This window comes from Papio anubis, chromosome 11, assembly GCF_008728515.1.
Source record: "Papio anubis isolate 15944 chromosome 11, Panubis1.0, whole genome shotgun sequence".
Taxonomy (NCBI): Eukaryota; Metazoa; Chordata; class Mammalia; order Primates; family Cercopithecidae; genus Papio; species Papio anubis.
In genome coordinates this window covers 29,170,057-29,192,966 of record NC_044986.1, presented here as the reverse complement: position 1 = coordinate 29,192,966, position 22,910 = coordinate 29,170,057, and the positions used below count along the sequence as shown (strand labels likewise).

Genomic DNA, 22,910 nt, shown 5'->3' with positions numbered 1-22,910 from the left:
CTTCCTATTACTTTTTAATCAATAAATATATTTGATGACATTTAAAAATGAATGTGAGTATATGGATTATGTAAGCAGAAACAGCTTATAATTCTGAGAGATTTAAAAATAAAAGGTACCAGTAGTGTTTAGAAATGTTTGTTAATAATACCATCTCCTTTTTCAGTCCTCTAGAATCAGAAATAATTTTGATCACATGATGACAAAACATGAAAAATTGCAGTCCAATTTAATTGTGCTTTAGAAAATGTAAAAATCCATATATGTTTCAAAATATTTGAGTTTCTAAAAGAGATTCCTATTTAGCAACATCTGTTTGAAAAAATTAAAAAGGTAGATGGAAAAAAGAAATTAGACACTTGAGATTAAGTTCATGATCTTGGATCCAATTTCTGCCAGATAACATCTGCCTTTGATTTCCCCTATGCTACGACTTAAAATTGGATACATTTCTAATGCCCTAAATAAGTTGTGTAATGTGACTCAGGGCTATTTAAAGGCCTGTAATGTACCCTTCTGGCATTACCTATGAATAGATAATGGGATTATTTAATGTTTGTAATTTTTTAAAAGTCCACAACTCATCCATTTTTAAGACCTTATAATCGAATCATTATTGATTCCCTTGCCATTGGTACCCAGATCACAAAAAATGACATTGAAGGAGGGAATAGAATCAAGACATTTGAGATCTATTTTTGGTTATGCTTTCACTCATTGTACAGACATTAATTAATGTTTTAAACATTTTCCTCACTTTATTATGCTACAAAATGAAAAAGTAAACTGCTGGGAAAATGTCTAACTTAAATACAAAATATATGGCTTTATTAATAATCCCTGAATGATTTACAGATGTCAAACTATAATATTACATTTCTGCTTTCAGAAAAATTTAAAATATACTAAGTACACAAGTCCTAGGAAGTAAAGATGTCTGCCCAGACAATATATCCACATAGCAAAACTGCATGTGTACCCCTTAAATTTATACAAATAAAAAAGGTTTTGGGCCGGGTGCGGTGGCTCAAGCCTGTAATCCCAGCACTTTGGGAGGCCGAGACGGGCGGATCACGAGGTCAGGAGATCAAGACCATCCTGGCTAACACGGTGAAACCCCGTCTCTACTGAAAAATACAAAAAACTAGCCGGGCGAGGTGGCGGGCGCCTGTAGTCCCAGCTACTCGGGAGGCTGAGGCAGGAGAATGGCGTGAACCCAGGAGGCGGAGCTTGCAGTGAGCTGAGATGGCGCCACTGCACTCCAGCCTGGGTGACAGAGCGAGACTCCGTCTCAAAAAAAAAAAAAAAAGGTTTTAAAATAAAGATGTCTATTATGAGCATTTAAAAATTCTAACTCCATATCTGAGTATTTAAAGAAGGCATTTCAAAGCATTTCTCAAATGACAAGGACAATTGCCTGAATTTTAAATGTTTTATGCAGAGTTCATTATGTTTGTACAAAATGTGAAATATAAGGGCTCCTACACATATTTTCTGCCCAGAAAAACCCAATTTGAGATAGTAGAAATTTAGGGGCTCTGAGCACCAAATACTAAACACAGAAAAATTGGAGCTACAAACCTTGATGGCTGATCTCTTTGTTCTTACTTTGCTGCCCCACTGTGGCTGAATGCAGTTATATCTCCAAGGTTGAGACCTGTGCTATAAAAAGAACTACAGTATCCACAGGGGATGGGTTCCAGGACCCTCTAGCAATACCAGAATCTGTGGATACTCAAGTTCCTTATATAAAATGACATAGTATTTCCATATAACCTACATATATCCCCTACATATTTTTTCTTTATTTTCAATGTTTTTATTTTATTTTTTCTCCCATATACTTTTAAGACATCTCTAGGTTACTTATAATACCTAATACAATATAAATGTTTTAGAAATAGTTGTTATACTGTATTGTTTAGGCAATAATGAGAAAAAATAAAAGTGTGTATATATTCAGTACAGATGCAACCATACCACTTTTTTCTGAATATTTTTGATCTGCAGTGGGTTGAATACACAGAAGTGGAACCCATGAATGCAGGAGATTGACTATAATCTCTTTCCATAATTTAAAAAGGTGAATCATTGTGATTCATTAAAGGAAATATTAAGGGCATGTAACCCTTTCTCTTGCTTGCCACAGAGATTTTTTAATGAACTAATCCTTATACTGAATTATTTTTATTTTATTTTATTTTATTTTATTTTTGAGACGGAGTCTTGCTCTGTCACCTAGGCTGGTGCGATCTCAGCTCACTGCAACCTCCGCCTCCCGGGTTCAAGTGACTCTCCTACCTCAGCCTCCCAAGTAGCTGGGATTACAGGCATCTGCCATCATGCCCAGCTAATTTTTGTATTTTTGTAGAGATGGGGATTTCACCATGTTGGCCAGGCTGGTCTTGAACCCCTGACCTCAGGTGATCCGCATGCCTTGGTCTCCCAAAGTGCTGGGATTACAGGCATGAGCCACGGTGCCTGGCCCACACTGAATTATTTTTAACAGTCATAGCTTAATTCCATGCAGTAGTCAAAAACATTCAGGAACCTCCACCTCCTCTATCCTCTGCTGAGAATTTAACACAAGGGTAAGCATAGCAGGTTCAAGAGGGCCAAAGAAGTGGAGCTCCTCCCATCATCCCAAAGGTCTTGCAGGTGCTGCCCTCTGCTCCCTGCCTCTCTCTTGAACAGCACCCCACACCTCACTTCCCCTTCATTTATCATGCTCCAGCCATATGCATCTTTTCTCAGTTCCTCACACATACCAATTTCTCTTTTTCCCTTAGGGTCTTTCACATGCAGGTCCTTCCACATGAAACATTCTTTATCCTGCTTGTAACAGGAGTAATGCCTCCTTGTCCTTCAAATCTCAGCTTAAGTGTCATCTCCCCAGAGGCCTTCCTTAACCAGCCCATCCCTTCCTTGCTGCCCTGTCTCCATTTATTCTGTTGCGATAATTATCACATTTTGTAATGATTTAATATATCATTGAAAAATGTGATAATTATTACAAAAGAACAATACTCTTTACTTTTGTTGTTGTTGTTCTGTCTTCCTGACAAGAATGTAAGCTTCATGAGAATTACATGGCGCCTGCTTGGCCACCATGAGAATCCCATTGCCTAAAACAGTGTCTGCTACACAGAAGAAACTTGATAAATCTCTGTTGAATGAATGAATGGGTGTGTAATATGTGGCAAACTCTCCCTTTTGACGCTTTCTTCTGCTGTTTCCTATGGCCTTGTTCGTCCCTCCCAGGTTTGCTCCTACTTCTGTGACTGCGCCTTCTCAGAATTCTCTTTCGCCCCTGAGTTCAGCAGTCAGCTGGCTCTGGCTCTCTTCTCTTCCCTTGTACCCTTTCTCTCTTTGCTCATCACATCCGCTCAGTGCTCCCACCGTCCTATCTGTGAGAATGACACTGACAGTCCTACTTCTCCTCCCTAACACTAGGTCCACTTTGCCAACTTCCACCCAGCATCTCCACCTGGGTGTCTTCCCTGCACCGCAAATTGAGTATGCCCAAAATGGAAATCACACCTGGGCCCCCTGTTTCTGTTAGCAGCCACCATCATCCCAGTCATCCAAACTCAAAACTCCAGAGTCTTCATCTCTCACAGTTTCTGTGGCTAATCTATATTAAAAACCAAGATGATCCTCTGTATCCTGCATTTCTCATAGGATGGTTATGACAATCAAATGAGATCAGGCTTCCTAGCCCTCAACCCATTAGGCAAACAGGAAGAGGTGCCAGGTACTTACCCGGAAAGTCTCTGCCTCTTCGCCTACTAGCCCAGCGATGGCTGACAGTGGCAGCACGGGTCCATAGATGAGATCTTTTGGCAACGACTGGGGGAAAACGACATCTGTTTCATTAAAAAATGACCCATCTTCTAGAGGTAATTTTACTGACCTGTAGACAAAAGAGGCATCAGAACAATCAGATGAACAGAAACTTCTTTTTGATGCAACCACTGCATATCAATGTAAGTGAAGTGGGGAGGTATTATAACTTATAAAAATCAAGAAGATAAAAGCCAAATGATAGATTTAAAAATAGATAACAGGTTGTAAAAAGACAAGTTATACAGTTTTAAACTAAGTACTGAGGGATTATAAACATTTTTGAAAGCTAATATCTAAAGCAGGAGTTGTAAATTTGAATACTGGATGGGGGTCAGGCAGGTGATATGTGACTGTTGAGGATGGTGGAAAGTGGGAAAATATTTGTCCCTCCTCAAGGTGGCAGGTACCACTCAGTTCAAGCCAAGAGGGTTGTTGACATGTGAGAATTTTGATTCCAAAATTTCAAGAGAATACTATAACCTGGATATTTATGAGAAATCTCTCAAACTTTAAATGTTGGCAACTAATTCAAATGAAAAACACTGTAGGCCAAAATAAATATATATTTAAACACATATTCAGGCTGTATTCAGCTACTTTTATAATCTCTGATATTGAGTTCATTTTCAAATTTATTATATACCTACTTTTAATTTATAATATGGTTATAAAGGTTAATTTGGAGAATTGGTGGTTTCATGCATTAAATTCAAAACTTCCTTGCCTAGATTTTATGAATGATAAACAATTTTGAAAAACAACTGGGGGGGTTCCAAGATGGCTGAATAGGAACAGCTCCAGGCTACAGCTCCCAGCGTGAGCAACACAGAAGACGGGTGATTTCTGCATTTCCAACTAAGGTACCGGGTTCATCTCATTGGGGCATGTCAGACAGTGGGTGCAGCCCACCGAGCAAGAGCTGAAGCAGGGCGAGGCATCGCCTCACCTGGGAAGCACAACAGATAAGGGAATTCCCTTTCCTAGCCAAGGGAAACCGTGACACACAGCACCTGGAAAATCGGGTCACTCCCACCCTAAAACTGCGCTTTTCCAAGGGTCTTACCAAAGGGCACACCAGGAGATTATATTCCACACTTGGCTCGGAGGGTCACACGCCCACAGAGCCTCCCTCATTGCTAGCACAGCAGTCTGAGATCTAACTGCAAAGCAGCAGCAAGGCTAGGGGAGGGGCACCAGCCATTGCTGAGGCTTGAGTAGGTAAACAAAGCAGCTGGGAAGCTCGAACTGGGTGGAGCCCACCACAGCTCAAGGAGGCCTGCCTGCTTCTGTAGACTCCACCTCTGAGGACAGGGCATAGCCAAATAGAAGGCAGCAGAAACCTCTGCAGATTTAAATGTCCCTGTCTGACAGCTTTGAAGAGAGTAGTGGTTCTCCCAGCATGGAGTTTGAAATCTGAGAACGAACAGATTGCCAGCTCAAGTGGGTCCCTGACCCCCGAGTAGCCTAACTGGGAGGCACCCCCTAGTAGGAGCAGACTGACACCTCACATGGCCGGGTAACCCTCTGAGACGAAGCTTCCAGAGGAACATTCAGGCAGCAACATTTGTTGTTCAGGAATATTCACTCTTCTGCAGACTCCACTGCTGATACCCAGGCAAACAGGGTCTAGAGTGGACCCCAGCAAACTCCAACAGACCTGCAGCTGAGGGTCCTGACTGTTAGAAGGAAAACTAACAAGCAGAAAGGACATCCACACCAAAACCCCATCTGTATGTCACCATCATCAAAGACCAAAGGTAGATAAAACCACAAAGATAGGGAAAAATCAGAGCAGAAAAGCTGAAAATTCTAAAAATCAGAGCACCTCTCCCCCTCCAAAGGAACTCAGCTCCTCACTAGCAATGGAACAAAGCTGGATGGAGAATGACTTTGATGAGTTGAGAGAAGAAGGCTTCAGATGATCAAACTTCTCTGAGCTAAAGGAGGAAGTTTGAATCCATTGCAAAGAAGCTAAAAACCTTGAGAAAAGATTGAACAAATGGCTAACTAGAATAACCAATGTAGAGAAGTCCTTAAATGACCTGACAAAGCTGAAAACCATGGCACAAGAACTACGTGACCAATGTACAAGCTTCAGTAACCGATTCGATCAACTGGAAGAAAGGGTGTCAGTGATTGAAGATCAAATGAATGAAATGATGCGAGATGAGAAGTTTAGAGAAAAAAGAGTAAAAAGAAACAAACAAAGCCTCCAAGAAATATGGGACTATGTGAAAAGACCAAATCTACATCTGATTGGCATACCTGAAAGTGACGGGGAGAATGGAACCAAGTTGGAAAACACTCTGCAGGATATTATCCAGCAGAACTTCCCCAACCTAGCAAGGCAGGCCAAAATTCAAATTCAGGAAATACAGAGAACACCACAAAGATACTCCTCGAGAAGAGCAACTCCAAGACACATAATTGTCAGATTCACCAAAGTTGAAATGAAGGAAAAAATGTTAAGGGCAGCCAGAGAGAAAGGTCGGGTTACCCACAAAGGGAAGCCCATCAGACTAACAGTGGATCTCTCGGCAGAAACTCTCCAAGCGAGAAGAGAGTGGGGACCAATATTCAACATTCTTCAAGAAAAGAATTTTCAACCCAGAATTTCATATCCAGCCAAACTAAGTTTCATAAGCGAAGGAGAAATAAAATCCTTTGCAGATAAGCAAATGCTGAGAGATTTTGTCACCATCAAGCCTGCCCTACAAGAGCTCCTGAAGGAAGCACTAAACATGGAAAGGAACAACCAGTACCAGCCAATGTAAAAACATGCCAAAATGTAAAGACCATCGATGCTAGGAAGAAACCACATCAACTAATGAGCAAAATAACCAGCTAACATCATAATAACAGGATCAAATTCACACATAACAATATTAACCTTAAATGTAAATGGGCTAAATGCTTCAATTAAAAGACACAGACTGGCAAACTGGATAAAGAGTCAAGACTCATCAGTGTGCTGTATTCAGAAGACCCATCTCATGTGCAGAGACACATAGGCTCAAAATAAAGGGATGGAGGAAGATCTACCAAGCAAATGGAAAACAAAAAAAGGCAGGGGTTGCAATCCTAGTCTCTGATAAAACAGACTTTAAACCAACAAAGATCAAAAGAGAGAAAGAAGGACATTACATAACGGTAAAGTGATCAATTCAACAAGAGCTAACTATCCTAAATATATATGCACCCAATACAGGAGCACCCAGATTCATAAAGCAAGTCCTTAGAGACTTACGAAGAGACTTAGACTCCCACACAATAATAATGGGAGACTTTAACATCCCACTGTCAACATTAGACAGATCAACGAGACACAAAGTTAACAAGGATATCCAGGAATTGAACTCAGCTCTGCACCAAGCAGACCTAATAGACATCTACAGAACTCTCCACCCCAAATCAACAGAATATACATTCTTCTCAGCACCACATCACACTTATTCCAAAATTGACCATATACTTGGAAGTAAAATGCTCCTCAGCAAACGTAAAAGAACAGAAATTATAACAAACTGTCTCTCAGACCACAGTGCAATCACACTAGAACTCAGGATTAAGAAACTCAATCAAAACCGCTCAACTACATGGAAACTGAACAACCTGCTCCTGAATGACTACTGGGTACCTAATGAAATGAAGGCAGAAATAAAGATGTCTTTGAAACCAATGAGAACAAAGATACAACATACCAGAATCTCTGGGACACATTTAAAGCAGTGTGTAGAGGGAAATTTATAGCACTAAATGCCCAAAAAAGAAAGCAGGAAAGATCTAAAATTGACACCCTAACATCACAATTAAAAGAGCTAGAAAAGCAAGAGCAAACACATACAAAAGCGAACAGAAAGCAAGAAATAACTAAGATCAGAGCAGAACTTAAGGAGATAGAGACACAAAAAGACACAAAAAAACCTTTAAAAAATCAGTGAATCCAGAAGCTGTTTTTTTGGAAAGATCAACAAAATTGATAGACCGTTACCAAGACTAATAAAGAAGAAAAGAGAGATGAATCAAATAGATGCAATAAAAAATGATAAAGGGGATATCACCACAGACCCCACAGAAATACAAACTACCATCAGAGAATACTATAAACACCTCTATGCAAATAAACTAGAAAACCTAGAAGAAATGGATAAATTCCTGGACACATACACTCTCCCAAGACTAAACCAGGGAGAAGTTGAATCCCTGAATAGACCAATAACAGGCTCTGAAATTGAGGCAATAATTAATAGCCTATCAACCAAAAAAAGTCCAGGACCGGATGCATTCACAGCCAAATTCTACCAGAGGTATGAGGAGGAGCCGGTACCATTCCTTCTGAAACTATTCCAATCAATAGAAAAAGAGGGAATCCTCCCTAACTCATTTTATGAGGCCAACATCATCCTGATACCAAAGCCTGGCAGAGACACAACAAAAAAAGAGAATTTTAGACCAATACCCCTGATGAACATCGATGCAAAAATCCTCAATAAAATACTAGCAAACTGAATCCAGCAGCACATCAAAAAGCTTATCCACCATGATCAAGTGGGCTTCATCCCTGGGATGCAAGGCTGGTTCAACATACACAAATCAATAAGCATAATCCAGCATATAAACAGAACCAAAGACAAAAACCACATGATTATCTCAATAGATGCAGAAAAGGCCTTTGACAAAATTCAACAGCCCTTCATGCTAAAAACTCTCAATAAATTCAGTATTGATGGAATGTATCTCAAAATAATAAGAACTATTTATGACAAACCCACAGTCAATATCATACTGAATGGGCAAAAACTGGAAGCATTCCCTTTGAAAACTGGCACAAGACAGGGATGCCCTCTCTCACCACTCCTACTTAACATAGTGTTGGAAGTTCTGGCCAGGGCAATCAGGCAGGAGAAAGAAATAAAGGGTATTCAATTAGGAAAAGAGGAAGTCAAATTGTCCCTGTTTGCAGATGACATGATTGTATATTTAGAAAACCCCATCCTCTCAGCCCAAAATCTCCTTCAGTGGATAAGCAACTTCAGCAAAGTCTCAGGATACAATATCAATGTACAAAAATCACAAGCATTCTTATACACCAATAATAGACAAACAGAGAGCCAAATCATGAGTGAACTCCCATTCACAATTGCTTCAAATAGAATAAAGTACCTTGGAATCCAACTTACAAGGGATGTGAAGGACCTCTTCAAGGAGAACTACAAACCACTGCTCAATGAAATAAAAGAGGACACAAACAAATGGAAGAACATTCCATGCTCATGGATAGGAAGAATCAATATTGTGAAAATCAATATTGTGAAGAGGTAATTTATAGATTCAATGCCATCCCTATTAAGCTACCAATGACTTTCTTCACAGAATTGGAAAAAACTACTTTAAAGTTCATATGGAACCAAAAAACAGCACGCATTGCCAAGACAATCCTAAGCCAAAAGAACAAAGCTGGAGGCATCACGCTACCTGACTTCAAAGTATACTACAAGGCTACAGTAACCAAAACAGCATGGTACTAGTACCAAAACAGAGATACAGACCAATGGAACAGAACAGAGCCCTCAGAAATAATACCACACATCTACAACCATCTGATCTTTGACAAACCTGACAAAAACAAGAAATGGGGAAAGGATTCCCTATTTAATAAATGGTGCTGGGAAAACTGGCTAGCCATATGTAGAAAGCTGAAACTGGATCCCTTCCTTACACCTTATACAAAAATTAATTCAAGATGGATTACAGACTTAAATGTTAGGCCTAAAACCATAAAAACCCTAAAAGAAACCCTAGGCAATACTATTCAGGACATAGGCATGGGCAAGGACTTCATATCTAAAACACCAAAAGCAACGGCAACAAAAGCCAAAATTGACAAATGAGAGCCAATTAAACTAAAGAGCTTCTGCGCAGCAAAAAACAAACAAACAAACAAAAACAACAACAACAAAAAAAACAACTACCATCAGAGTGAACAGGCAACCTACAGAATGGGAGAAAATTTTTGCAATCTACTCATCTGACAAAGGGCTAATATCCAGAACATACAAAGAACTCAAACAAATTTACAAGAAAAAAAACAAACAACCCATCAAAAAGTGTGCGAAGGATAGGAACAGACACTTCTCAAAAGAAGACATTTATGCAGCCAACAGACACATGAAAAAATGCTCATCATCACTAGCCATCAGAGAAATGCAAATCAAAACCACGATGAGATACCATCTCACACCAGTTAGAATGGCAATCATTAAAAAGTCACGAAACAACAGGTGCTGGAGAGGATGTGGAGAAACAGGAACAGTTTTACACTGTTGGTGGGATTGTAAACTAATTCAACCATTGTGGAAGACAGTGTGGTGATTCCTCAAAAATCTAGAACTAGAAATACCATTTGAACCAGCCATCCCATTACTGGGTATATACCCAAAGGATTATAAATCATGCTGCTATAAAGACACATGCACACATATGTTTATTGTGGCACTATTTACAACAGCAAAGACTTGGAACCAACCCAAATGTCCATCACTGACAGACTGGATTAAGAAAATGTGGCACATATACACCATAGAATACTATGCAGCCATAAAAAAGGATGAGTTCGTGTCCTTTGTAGGGACATGGATGCAGCTAGAAACCATCATTCTCAGCAAACTGTCGCAAGAACAAAAAACCAAACACTGCATGTTTTCATTCATAGGTGGAAATTGAACAATGAGAACACTTGGGCACAGGAAGGGGTGCATCACACACCGGGGCCTGTTGTGGGGTGGGGGGAGGTGGGTGGGGGAAGGGGGGAGGGGGGAGGGATAGCATTTGGAGATATACCTAATGTAAATGATGAGTTAATGGGTGCAGCACACCAACATGGAACATGTATACATATGTAACAAACCTGCATGTTGTGTACATGTACACTAGAACTTAAAGTATAATAAAAAATAAATAAAATAAAAAAGAAAAACAATCACATAAAAACAGCATCTACTACTCAAATGTAAGCTGAAGTGTGTTTGAATTCTGCTTGCTTTGTGAACTAGGACAATCCACTCATTTTATCTCCCATTTTATTTGCTTATAGAAAAGACACAACTCAGTATTCAGAACTTGAGTAGAACGTTTGAGGGAGGCAAAGGGAGAGAAGGGTGTGATAAATTACTTGTCTGCCCTCACAAGGATATGCTGGAGATACCACCCACTTTTACTAAAAGGTGCAGTGTTGTCAACTCTCACTAGAGACAGATTTGGCTATTCAATGGGTTATTGTGAAAAAGAAGTTGAGACATAAAGAGCACTGAGCAGAAAGAAGTGCTTCTCTTAAGGCTCTCCATTTCGAAAGCTTTATTCACTAGCTTTAGATTCTCTCAAGGAGATTTATCAAAAATTGCAATTTCAAGGGAACACTTTGAGATCTCTTAAAATCAAGGGATCCAACATCTCTCCAACTGTGACTTCATGAAGTACACTGGAAATGATCAGCTCAGTAGCACCTGAGTCTCCAAGCTCTTTCTCAACAAAAGCACCCATTATCACCAGGGCATTTGTCACAGAATTTCTCTTTGACCCAGTTCTATTTAAACAGGTAACTCCCGTGGCTCCACTATACATAACTAACCTCTTGCTTGTGGATAATGTGGCTGAATGTATAATCTGCATACTTTCTTTTTTTTTTTTTTTGAGACAGAATCTTCCTCTGTCCCCAGGCTGGTGTGCAGTGGTGCGATCTTGGCTCATAGAAACCACAGCCTCTTGGGTTCAGGTGATTCTCCTGCCTCAGGCTCCCGAGTAGCTGGGACTACAGGCGGCTGCCACAATGCCCAGCTAATTTTTTTGTATTTTTAGTAGAGACTGGGTTTCACCGTATTAGCCAGGATGGTCTTGATCTCCTGACCTTGTGATCTGCCTGCCTTGGTCTCCCAAAGTGCTGGGATTACAGGCGTGAGCCACCACGCTCGGCCAATCTGCATACTTTCTATATCTAACCATTTCTTATTTTTGAAATTCCAGTAGGGCATCCAAATAATAGCAAAAAGTCTTAACTCTCCTTTTTATACAACAGGCATGTTTTAAAATAGTAAGGACAAATCAAATTTTAGAAAATTAGATCATGTTGGAAAAAGCTCTCAGAGAACTTAATATTTTAAATAAATTCATTGGGAAACAAGTCATAGAGAATTCTTTTGAAACGCAAACAACCACTCCAAGGTAATCACACATGAAGAAAGATGTTATAACAAGATAAGCTGAATGTATATACGTGTGTGTGTGTGTGTATGCATATATATGTATGTATAAAGCCACTTAATTCATCAAATTGACCCAGTCACATTACATGAACGCAAACAAGGACCATCGTGTTGCTACTGTTGTAACAAAGCCTCCTACCTTGCTCTGAAATGATGCTCCTGGTTACTTCTTTCAATGGTCCACACGCTCACTGCACTTGGACTTGATAAGCACAGCTGGCGCCAGTTCATGGGGTTAAAAGACATTTGGTTCACATCCATTCCAGGCTGTGATTTCTTGCACAAAATGATATTCGATTCCCAGTTCCTTAGAGAAAAATAGCATTTGATGAAAAAAATTAATTTGAATTTAATGTACTTAGAACATTTATCTATTTTTTAAATTTATATAAATTGGGATATAATTTATGATATGACTGATATAATCGATGACCTTAATGTCAAATTTCTAAATAATTATGCTTATCATTGTATTGTATCCTAAGAAAGCAAAATAACTGTATATTTTAAAAACATTATACTGTCATATGCTATACCAAGGCTATTTTGTCCTCTTTAATAATTTTGCAATTTAACTCAGCCAAACCTAGAAAATGACATATATCATCACATTTGCTACAAAACAAGTGTAAGTGCCTGAATCTCTAAGTATTACATGTGAGTACTCCATGTGGATCTCGGGGTACTGTTCTCATTCATGCCAATTGATCATTTATTGAGTTTTTAAAATTAAAGTGGTGCCAGGTGCAGTGGCTCACACCTGTAATTCCAGCACTTTGGGAGGCCAAAGTGGGTGGATCACGAGGTCAGGAGCTCGAGACCAGCCTGGCCAATACGGTGAAACCCTGTCTCTACTAAAAATACAAAAATTAGCTGGGTATGGTGGTGCATGCCTTTCCCAGCTACTTGGAAGGTTGAGGCAGAAGCATTGCTTGAACCTGGGAGGCGGAGGTTGCAGTGAGCCAAGATCATGCCACTGCACTCCAGCCTGGGCGACAGAGCAAGACTCCATCTCAAAAATAAATAAATGAATAAAGCGGTGTATTTTAAAATGGATTTATTCATTTACCCATTTAAGAGACTATCCTGAACTCCTACCATGAACAAAGTCCCTTGCTACATGAAAGAAAAGAAAAAAATTAAATGTGAGCTATGCCCTTAAATGAGGGGCCAGAACTCCATTCAGAGCTGTGATTAGGAAACTGGAGCTAATATTTATTGAACTTAGCTTGTCTTTCACTCCCTCCTGCCCTCGTCCTTCATTTCCTATGACAAATGCCCTGCCCATCACATCAACCACACTCTTGCTGGAATCTCTGGTTCCCTTGATCCTTTGACTTTTTGCATCAGGTACCTGGAAAAGACCATCAACCCTGAATGGAGAAAACTGAAAGCCTGGGCTACTGGAGACATGGGAACAAAGACTACAGGACTGTACATGGCAGTGACACCATACATTTGTGGTTGCCACCCCCACCAGACCCTCAATAGGCTCTCCAATACTGCTATGTTTCTCTGGCCAGTTCTCTCTCTCTCATTCTCTAAAATGGGCATTTAAAATATTCTCCCCTCTCCTGAAACCCCTAGCCCCTCTACTCCCTTCTCAATCTCAGTAAATGACCTTGATTTTCATGAATATATAAAATAGAGGCCATCAGCTGAGAATTCTTGCTCTCAAGTATAACTACCCATTCAGGTTGGCATGGTTCTCTCCGCCTCCTCTTCCCTTACAATGGAAGGTGTGTCCTTCCTCCTACCTAAGGCCAATTTCACCTCCTGTGCTCTGGGTCCCACGGTCTTGCCTTCTTAGGGACATTGGTTTATCCATGATAACTGCATCTTCGACTCTCCCTGTCTCCTGACTTCTTCCTGCCAACACACAAGTGCTCATCCATATCATTCTCAAAAGAAGCCTTCCCTCAGTCTCACCTTTCTATGTCTCTCCCCTCTCCTCGGAGTCAAACTTTTTGAGCAAGCTGTTCTAAAGTCACCACCATGGCTTCCTCAGCTACACTCTCCTCATCCCAGGATATCTGCATCCTGTCACCACCATTCCATTGACATAGCTATATCCACAGACACCCGCCTTCATCCTAAATCCAAAAGGCACTTCTTGGTCATTGTCTAGCTTTACCTCTGCAGAACTGGTCACTGTTCACCACAACCACCTTCTGGAATCAGTCTCAGACTCTCTGTCACACACCTCTTATGGGACACCACAGATCCTCTCAATTGTGTCTGGGCCCTTGACCACCTCTTCTGCCTGGCTGACTCAGTGGCTGTCCAACTCTGTGTGCACTTTGACTAACTTCATGTAGGCACACCCCACCTGTGCCTCGCCTCACACCCACTTCACATGCCCAGAGGCTTCACTGGGGCTTCACTGGGGCTCCTGGGGACAATCACGACAAACCTGAAAGTGTGAAGGAGTTACCACTCTGTGCAGTGAAGCTTTGATCGATGGGATACAGGAGTTGGAAGATAAATTCTCATCTCCTCCTCTCCCCTTCCTCACTCACAGTCTGTCACTGCTTGAGGACTGTCCTGATTCACAGCAGTTCATAGAACCTCTCAGAAGACCACCTTCAAGATAGAGTAACCAATTGCACTTGGAACCAAGTGGTGGCCAGCAAGGTAATGCACCCTCATACTGGCTCTCCTGCCCTGGGATCACACACCCTGCTAAAGATGGGGTGCATGAGTTCTTGCCCCAGCCTCTGCTTTCCGTAAAACCCAGGCTGAGGCACATTCTGGAACCCTCCCTGCCTAGTGTCCTTCCTCCTTTCATAGCTACTCCTATGAGTCTTGTAGGTGGGTCCCTTCCATTGATATTCCTCTAGGTTCCACCCTAGGCTCTTCTGGAGGTGTTCTTACTTACATTTAGCACTTTGGCTATCCATTGACTTAATTATTCCCAAATGTTTACCTCCAGCCCTCGCTCCTGAGCACCAGTCCTGGATATCTGTGGCAAGGGCATGTGTCCCTCAACATTTATTCTCCATTTCTCCCTGTGAGTAACAGAACCCCCGAATATTAGCCAGGCACATATGGCCACTCACAATGAGGACCTAATATTACCCAGCCGCCCTAGAAGCTGGCTGTGGTTTATAGCCGATCCAGTCAATGAATGTAAGTGGCAGTCATGTGTGTACCTTCTACGTCCTGCATTTCCCTCCCTCCCTTCCTTCCTTCCTTCCTTCCTTCCTTCCTTCCTTCCTTCCTTCCTTCCTTCCTTCCTTCCTTCCTTTCTTTTTGAATTATCATTACTTTACTGTTCCAGGCATTTTAAATATTCATACAATTGCCTTATTTCAGCAGTCATTTCCTCTCCAGTATAGATTTTGTGTCCAGGATCACAGCCATGTACATCACTGAATAAGCACCTGCAGGCTACATGGGACCCACTCCGGTGCCCATGTCTTTGCTAGTAGAGCCTTTCACCACACCCACAAGAGGGCTGGACCTTCCCTTGCTTGACATCCTCCACTGCAAATGAAAACACACTTTGTAGATTCAATCCCAGTACATTTCCAGCACTCCCAGGTGTTCCATGTATGTGGCAATCATCCTGAGAGCTACTGATACATCATGTCAGCTGGTACCTATACCAGCACCCACTCCACTGTATCATACAGATGCTGAGGCACTTAAGTGTTCTGGGTAAAATGGAGTCCGTAATTGCCATAGGAGTTGAGTGTGGAGGAAGGGGACTTTCTCTCAATAATGAATACCCTTAATACAAATTTAGCAGATTTATAATTTCATGTCTGTTTACATTTATTGTCAAAGCTTCACAAACTATTTACATAAATGAAAGCATGTTCAAGTTTCTAAATGCCGCTATGATAAGCAAATAGAGAAACTGCTGAGACAACACTTGCTTGCACCATAAATACATATGGCAACATCTGGTCATTCTTAAAGAAATGCTTATGTTTCCAAGGCCGGGCATGGTGGCCCACGTCTGGAATCCCAGCACTTTGGGAGGCCGAGGCAGGCAGATCATGAGGTCAGGAGATCGAGACCATCCTGGCTAACATGGTGAAACCCGTTCTCTACTAAAAATACAAAAAATTAGCTGGGTGTGGTAGGGGCACCTGTAGTCCCAGCTACTCTGGAGGCTGAGGTAGGAGAATGGTGTGAACCTGGGAGAAGGAGTTTGCCATGAGCTGAGATCGTGCCACTGCACTCCAGCCTGGGTGACAGAGTGAGACTCCATCTCAAAAAAAAAAAAAAAAAAAAAAAAAGCTTGTGTTTCCAAAAAGAATTTTTTTTCAAGTCATAAGCCTTATGCAATTATTCCAAGGTAATAATGTGTTTGTCCTTCCTTCTCAAGCAATGGTTTAAGGCATCTCAAGGCATATTGCTGTCTGAGGTTCCGATTTAACTGGCTGGGGGGAGAGGGAAAGAGTGGGCACGAACATTTTTTAAAAGCTTCACAAGTAATTCCTGCATGTAGTCAGTGTTGAGAACCTTGGTACTAAAGGCTCTTGCATCTTCCTACTGTCACTTGTCCTCACCAAAAGTCCTTGAAGTAGTCCCTGGGTCAGGCAATGATCTCTTTCATGCAAGCCCTGCATTTCAACAACAGGTTTGTGCCCTTCCTCTCATCCTTTTCCCTCCCCATTGGCTCCCAAAAGACACTGGTGGTTTAGGGTTCCTCTGCTATTCCTAGGGTGTTGCCCTCATCTCTACATTTACCCCATTATAGACCAGAGATGAGAGCAACACCCTAGGAAAAGCAGAGCAGCATGACAAGGGGAGACTGGACGCTGATCCCAAGGAGCCACCACACCATTCACAACTGCTCATGCCCAGGCAATTGCATGTGAGAGAAGGAAACACGTGTTGGTGATTTGGGTTTCTGTGGCCACAACTGAACCTAAGTCCTAACTGATATATCAGCTACCAACTAGACATCTCTGTTTGTTCATCTCAAGCACTCTCAGTTCCGTTTGTCCCCCAGCTCATCTTCCCACATTGCCTCCCCTAAATTCCCTGTCCCCAAGCCCTCAGTATCTCTCTGAATAGCACCACAGTGTCCCTAAGTTGCCCAAGTCACACACAACTCTGGGTATAACCCTAGACCCATCCCTCTTCCTCAGCACAACACCCAACATTTAGTCAGTTAGAAGTCCCATGATGCTACCTCCCAAACACTTCCCAAATAGCTTCACTTCCCTCCATCCCTACTCCCACCCTAGTCCATGCCACAGTCATCTCTCACTTGGACCACCACAGCCTCCTAATTGATGTTCATGCCTTGTTTCCTTCCAATATATCTTCCACAATGTGAAAGTACTGGAGATACTTTCATTGGAAATAACTGGCTGAAAGGAGTCTTCTTAAATGCAGATATAATTGTGTCACATCCCCGCTTAAAACCCTTTAGTAGCTCCCCACTGCCTTTAGGATAAAGAATTTGTCCATTAGCACAGCTTATATGGAGTGTGGGTATCCTTCCCAGTATGCCTAGGAGAAACCCAGTCTAGGCTGAAGTGCCCTGCATTCATCAGCAACACCCTCTTTCACTCTCAAAAGCATTCTGATTTGGATGATAAACCACATGGTCACCTACTTATATGGCTGCTCATGAGCTCACCTCTGACTGTCCCTCCAAGCTTGCCTCTCTCATGGCAAATCTCTTGTTCCCATTATTATGACCTTTTCATTGAAATCTGCTGTGCTTTTTCTACTTCATGGACTTTGCACATGCCATTCCTGTGCCTGGGATGTTCTTTCTTCTCGTCATAAAGCTGATTCCTGCTCATCCTTTAGGTATTGCTATGGGTTGAACTGTGCCTCCCCCAAATTCCCATGTTAATATTCTAACCTCCAGCACCTCAGAATGTACCCTTATTTGGAAATATGGTCTTTACAGAGGGTAATCAAGTTAAAATGAAGTCATTAGGATGGGCCCTAATCCAATAAGACTGGTGTTCTTATATAAAGGGAACATTTGGAGACAGACACACGACAGGGAGAATGCCATGTGAAAATAAAAGCAGAGATCTGGGTGATGTGTCTGTAAGCCAAGGACTGCCAGCAAACAAGTGAGCAGAAGTTGGTGAGAGGCGTGGGGGCAGATTCTCTCTCACAGCCGACCCTGCTGAGACCTTCATCTCAGAATTCTAGTCTCCAGAACTGGGAGGCAATACATGTATGCTGTTTAAGCCACCCAGTCTGTGGTACTTTGCTATGGCAGGCCTAGCTAATTAATACAAGTATCTGCTTAAACATTACCTCTCCTTCCAGGAAGCCTTCCCTGACCATTCCCCTCCACCATCAGACTAGGTGAGGTGCCCCTACTACATGTTCCCATTGTGCCTTAGATCAATGAAAGCTATAAAAGAGCTTAGAAACCAAATGAGTTTAAAGCCCACTCAGCAACTCACCAACTATATAAGTTTAGGCAAGTAGCTATAAGAACAACCAAAAAATGAAACTTGGAAACAAGAAAAATTGTGTTGGCTTGATTTCTCATATCACGTTGGGAAGCATTTTCCAACAAGCCTCCTCGAACAAAAACCAGACTTTGTACCTTGCTTTGCCCCATATCTGACACTCCTGGGGAATGTAACTTTGTTGTCATAGTATATACTAACAGCCCGATGTGATAAAGGCAGGCGTGCTTTTACAGGTTAAACTCTAGAACACATACAATGCTATGATTGTATGCCCTGGTAGAATAGTTAAGGTTAAGGTGCTAAGGTTTTAGAGACCTCTGGAAAGTTCATCATTCATATATTAACCTAGAAATTTTATTTAATCACTCCTTTTTCTAACTCTATCTCTATGTGAGTAGGCGTGTGTGTGTGTGTGTGTGTGTGTGTGTTTTGAGATGGAGTCTCGCTCTGTCACCCAGGCTGGAGTGCAGTGGCAGGATCTCAGCTAACTGCAACCTCTGCCTCCCGGGTTCAAGTGATTCTTCTGCCTCAGCCTCCCAAGTAGCTGAGATTACAGGCACCCACCACCATGTCTGGCTAATTTTTGTATTTTTTATAGAGATGGGGTTTTGCCATGTTGGCCAGGCTGGTCTTGAACTCCTGACCTCAGGTGATCCGCCCACCTTGGCCTCCCAAAGTGTTGGGATTACAGGCGTGAGCCACCGTGCCCAGCTGTGTGTGTGTTCTTTTAAGCACTCAGGAATTGCTATGGTCTGTTTGTGCCTGCCCCCAAATTTGTATGTTGAAATCCTAACCCCAATGGTGATGGTATTGGGGTATTGGGACTTTTGGGGAGTGATCAGGTCAAGGGTGCAGAGCCCTCATGATTGAGATGAGTGTCCTTATAAAAAGAGATCTAGCTCATCCCTTCAACCATGTGAGGACATGGTGGAAATTATCATCCATGAATCAGGAAGCAGGCCCTCACCAGACACTGAAGCTCCTGGTGCCTTGATCTTGGACTTTCTAGCCTCCAGAATTGTGAGAAACATTTCTGTTGTTTATAAGCCACCCAGTCCATGGGATCTTGTGATGACTTACTAAGACAGGGACCAGCTTCTTTCGTTTTCCTGCTGGTTCCATTTTTAAGGAGTTATATAAAACCATCTTACATCTCACAATCTGTTTGAAAATTCTGCTTTAATGTCTCATATCTCTGAAGTTTCAGTCTCTTTCTTTAAAATGAGGACCATCATAGATGTCTCATGGGGGTTGTTGCAGCGGGGAGGCAAGGATTAAATGCACTAACCCATTGGAAATCTCAGTGAATGCCTCTCTAATGAAACTGCTGGTGGTAGTATGGCTGGTGTATAGCACATTGTCTTTGCTTATGAAGCCCAGATATCCCAGACCCCACCAGCCTGGGACTACAACCATGAGACCATTCCCCACCTATTTTAGATTCTTTTTCAAAGTTGTTATTTTTAATTACACAAATAATATATGAATCCATTCTACTCTTTTAAAACATTAGAACATAAAGGTAAAGTCTTTTTAGACCAATTTATTTCCAGGAGTCAAATCATGGTACTTGAGCTCCTCCTGGTCTGACTTCCAGAAGTTCACCTCTTTTGAACTTTTACTAAATTATTTCTGGGAGTCCCCAGGGTCCACAGACTAACTGCTGTCACCAAGTGAGATGCATCCTACGCCCTGTTCATCTTCTAGCTCCCTCGTGTTTAGGCCCACTGCTGGCAAAGCTACTTGGTGAAGAGGACTATTGGGCCTCATCACAGGATTAAATCCCATTCACATTTCTATGCAGCACCCGAGGGTGCCATCAGGGTTGCTCCCAAAGCTTCTGATCTTGGGTTTGCAGAGCAGCGGCTGGAGGAGGGTCTGTCTCCCAGCTCTGTTCATACTCATTCTTGGGCCCCAGGGCACCTCTGCTGCCACAGGGCCTCACTGAGAATTTTCTCATGATAGAGCAGTGTCTGGTCCTCCCCACAGCATCTACCCTATCCTCCCCTGCCCTCCTCACTCCTGCCTGCTTGTCTCTCCCCTCTGACTCAAATTTCTTAAACAGAAGTGCACATGAATATTAAGACATGCAAACAAATCTAGGGGAAGGGTTGGGACGGAGAGGAGATACTACCTACCCATAGTCTCAGTCTCACTTCAGCTTATCAAAAATGCCCCCTACAGAAGGTTCAGATATACCTAAAATGTACCTAAGAAGAGATACATTTTATATCCAGCAGGAAGCAGGAGATACAAATTTACTGAACGAATTAAATCCAGTGAGCAAACTCAAATGCTTACAGGGGCCAGGAAGTTAATGTAAATGAACGAAATGTACTGAGTATAAACACTTCTAAGACAGGGGTTGGCAAGCTCTTTCTATAAAGGACCAGACAGTAAATCTTTTTAGCTTTGCAGACCATATATGGGCTCTATTACAACTCAAGTCTGCCATTATAGAGCAAAAGCAGCCATAGATAATATATAAGCAAATGAGCATGTTCCAATAAAACTTTATTTACAAAAACAGGCGGTGGGCCAGATTTGGCCTATGGGCCATCGTTTACCGACCCCTGCTTAAGGTGGTGGGCATCTAGAATGAGTACCCACTTACTAGCCCACAACAGACTGTGACCATGTGGGAATACAGGTCCAGGGTTGCCTGTATTTGAGAAAGGCTATACAGATAACTTTTTCTCTAAATTTTTCCAATTTTAAAAATACTTTATGGCCAAAACAAAATATATTGGTGGCCCAGAATTAGCCTAAGAATCATCACCTTTGAAACTCAGACTTAAATAAATATAATATAATAGATACTATTAGGTATGATGCATACTTTTAGTCAATGAATTATTAGAAAAACCATATTTAGGAGATTTTGATATATCCACTTTACAGAGGAAGAAATGAAGGCTCAGCCTTTCTAAGATCACACAGCTAGTAATTTGTGGAGCCAGGATTCAGGTCTAAGTCTGTTACACTAACACATTTGTGCTCATTCCACTTCACTGCTTTTTTAACATTCACAGATTGCATTTAGGAAGGACAATTGGAGCCTTCCGCTTTTGGAACTATCAGAATTTATGCACTTGTCATCTCTCCCCAGCTGCTTCCTATCTTATGTATCCAGAACTGTGAGATGATACATTTCTGTTATTCGAGACACTCAGTTTGTGATACTTTGTTACAGAAGCCCTAGCAAGCTAATACAGTACATCCATCAACAGGTGAATAAAGTATGGTATATCCATACCATGGAATAGAAAGGAATGACTATTGACACATATATGCAGCAACATAAGATAATTTCAAAATAACTATGCTGCATGAAAGAAGCCGGACAAAAGAATATACACTGTATGACTCCCTGTATATGAACTACCAGAAAATGCAAACTAGAGTGACAGAAACCACATCACTGACAAAGGCTAAAAAGGAAGCTCTGAAGGAACACAAGGAAACTTTTGGGGTGATGGATGAATTTATTTATTTATTTAGAGACAGAGTCTTGCTCTGTCACCAAGGCTGGAGTGCAGTGGCGCAATCTCGGCTCACTGCAAGCTCCGCCTCCTGGCTTCACGCCATTCTCCTGCCTCAGCCTCCCGAGTAGCTGGGACTACAGGCGCCCGCCACCACACCCGGCTAATTTTTTGTATTTTTAGTAGAGATGGGATTTCACCATATTAGCCAGGATGGTCTCGCCTCCTGACCTCGTGATTCGCCCGCCTCAGCCTCCCAAAGTGCTGGGATTACAGGCACGAGCCACTGCGCCTGGCTGATAGATGTATTTATTATCTTGATTATGGTGATGGGTATATACATAAGTCAAAACTTATCAAAGTATTTACTTTATATATGAACAGTTCATTATCTATTAGCTATACCTCCATAAAGTTGTTTTAAAAAAATTTTATGGCCGGGCATGGTGGCTCATGCCTGTATTCCCAGCACTTTGGGAGACAAAGGTGGGTGGATCACCTGAGGTTAGGAGGTCAAGACCAGCCTGGCCAAAATGGTGAAACCCGTCTCTACAAAAATTAGCCAGGCCTGATGGCGGGTACCTGTAATCCCAGCTACTCGGGAGGCTGAGGCAGGAGAATTGCTTGAACCCGGGAGGTGGAGGTTGCAGTGAGCTGAGATCGTGCCACTGCACTCCAGCCTGGGCAACAGAGCAAGACTCTGTCTCAAAAAAAAAAAAAAAAAAAAAAAATTGCATAGACTAAATGTGGCTCCCTGAATCTAGGTACTTACATTTTTGTATAAGAAATGTTCCTATGTTATCCTTTAGTCATTTCTGGAATATTCTGTACTTCCCCTTAATAAGAAAAATATCCTCTTGAAGGGGCTTATATCATGGATAGAAAAGGGAGTACAGCCTTAAAGTTGGTCACATGAA

General features: G+C 41.8%; 1 protein-coding gene across 6 annotated transcripts in view; it reads right to left on the bottom strand.

The window, feature by feature from the left end:
* Window positions 1–22,910, bottom strand: part of CFAP43 (cilia and flagella associated protein 43) — a 108,630-nt gene that overhangs the window by 77,887 nt on the left and 7,833 nt on the right. For all 6 annotated transcript variants that reach the window (XR_651926.3, XM_009215317.3, XM_009215316.3 and 3 more), the window contains exons 4-5: window positions 12,244–12,411; window positions 3,763–3,913 (exon numbers count right to left, since the gene is read on the bottom strand). Coding sequence is in view for 5 of the 6 variants with exons in the window: in XM_009215316.3 (XP_009213580.1) it covers window positions 3,763–3,913; window positions 12,244–12,411 (319 nt within the window). In the remaining variant the exon portion in view is untranslated. The remainder of the gene's footprint in view (window positions 1–3,762; window positions 3,914–12,243; window positions 12,412–22,910) is intronic.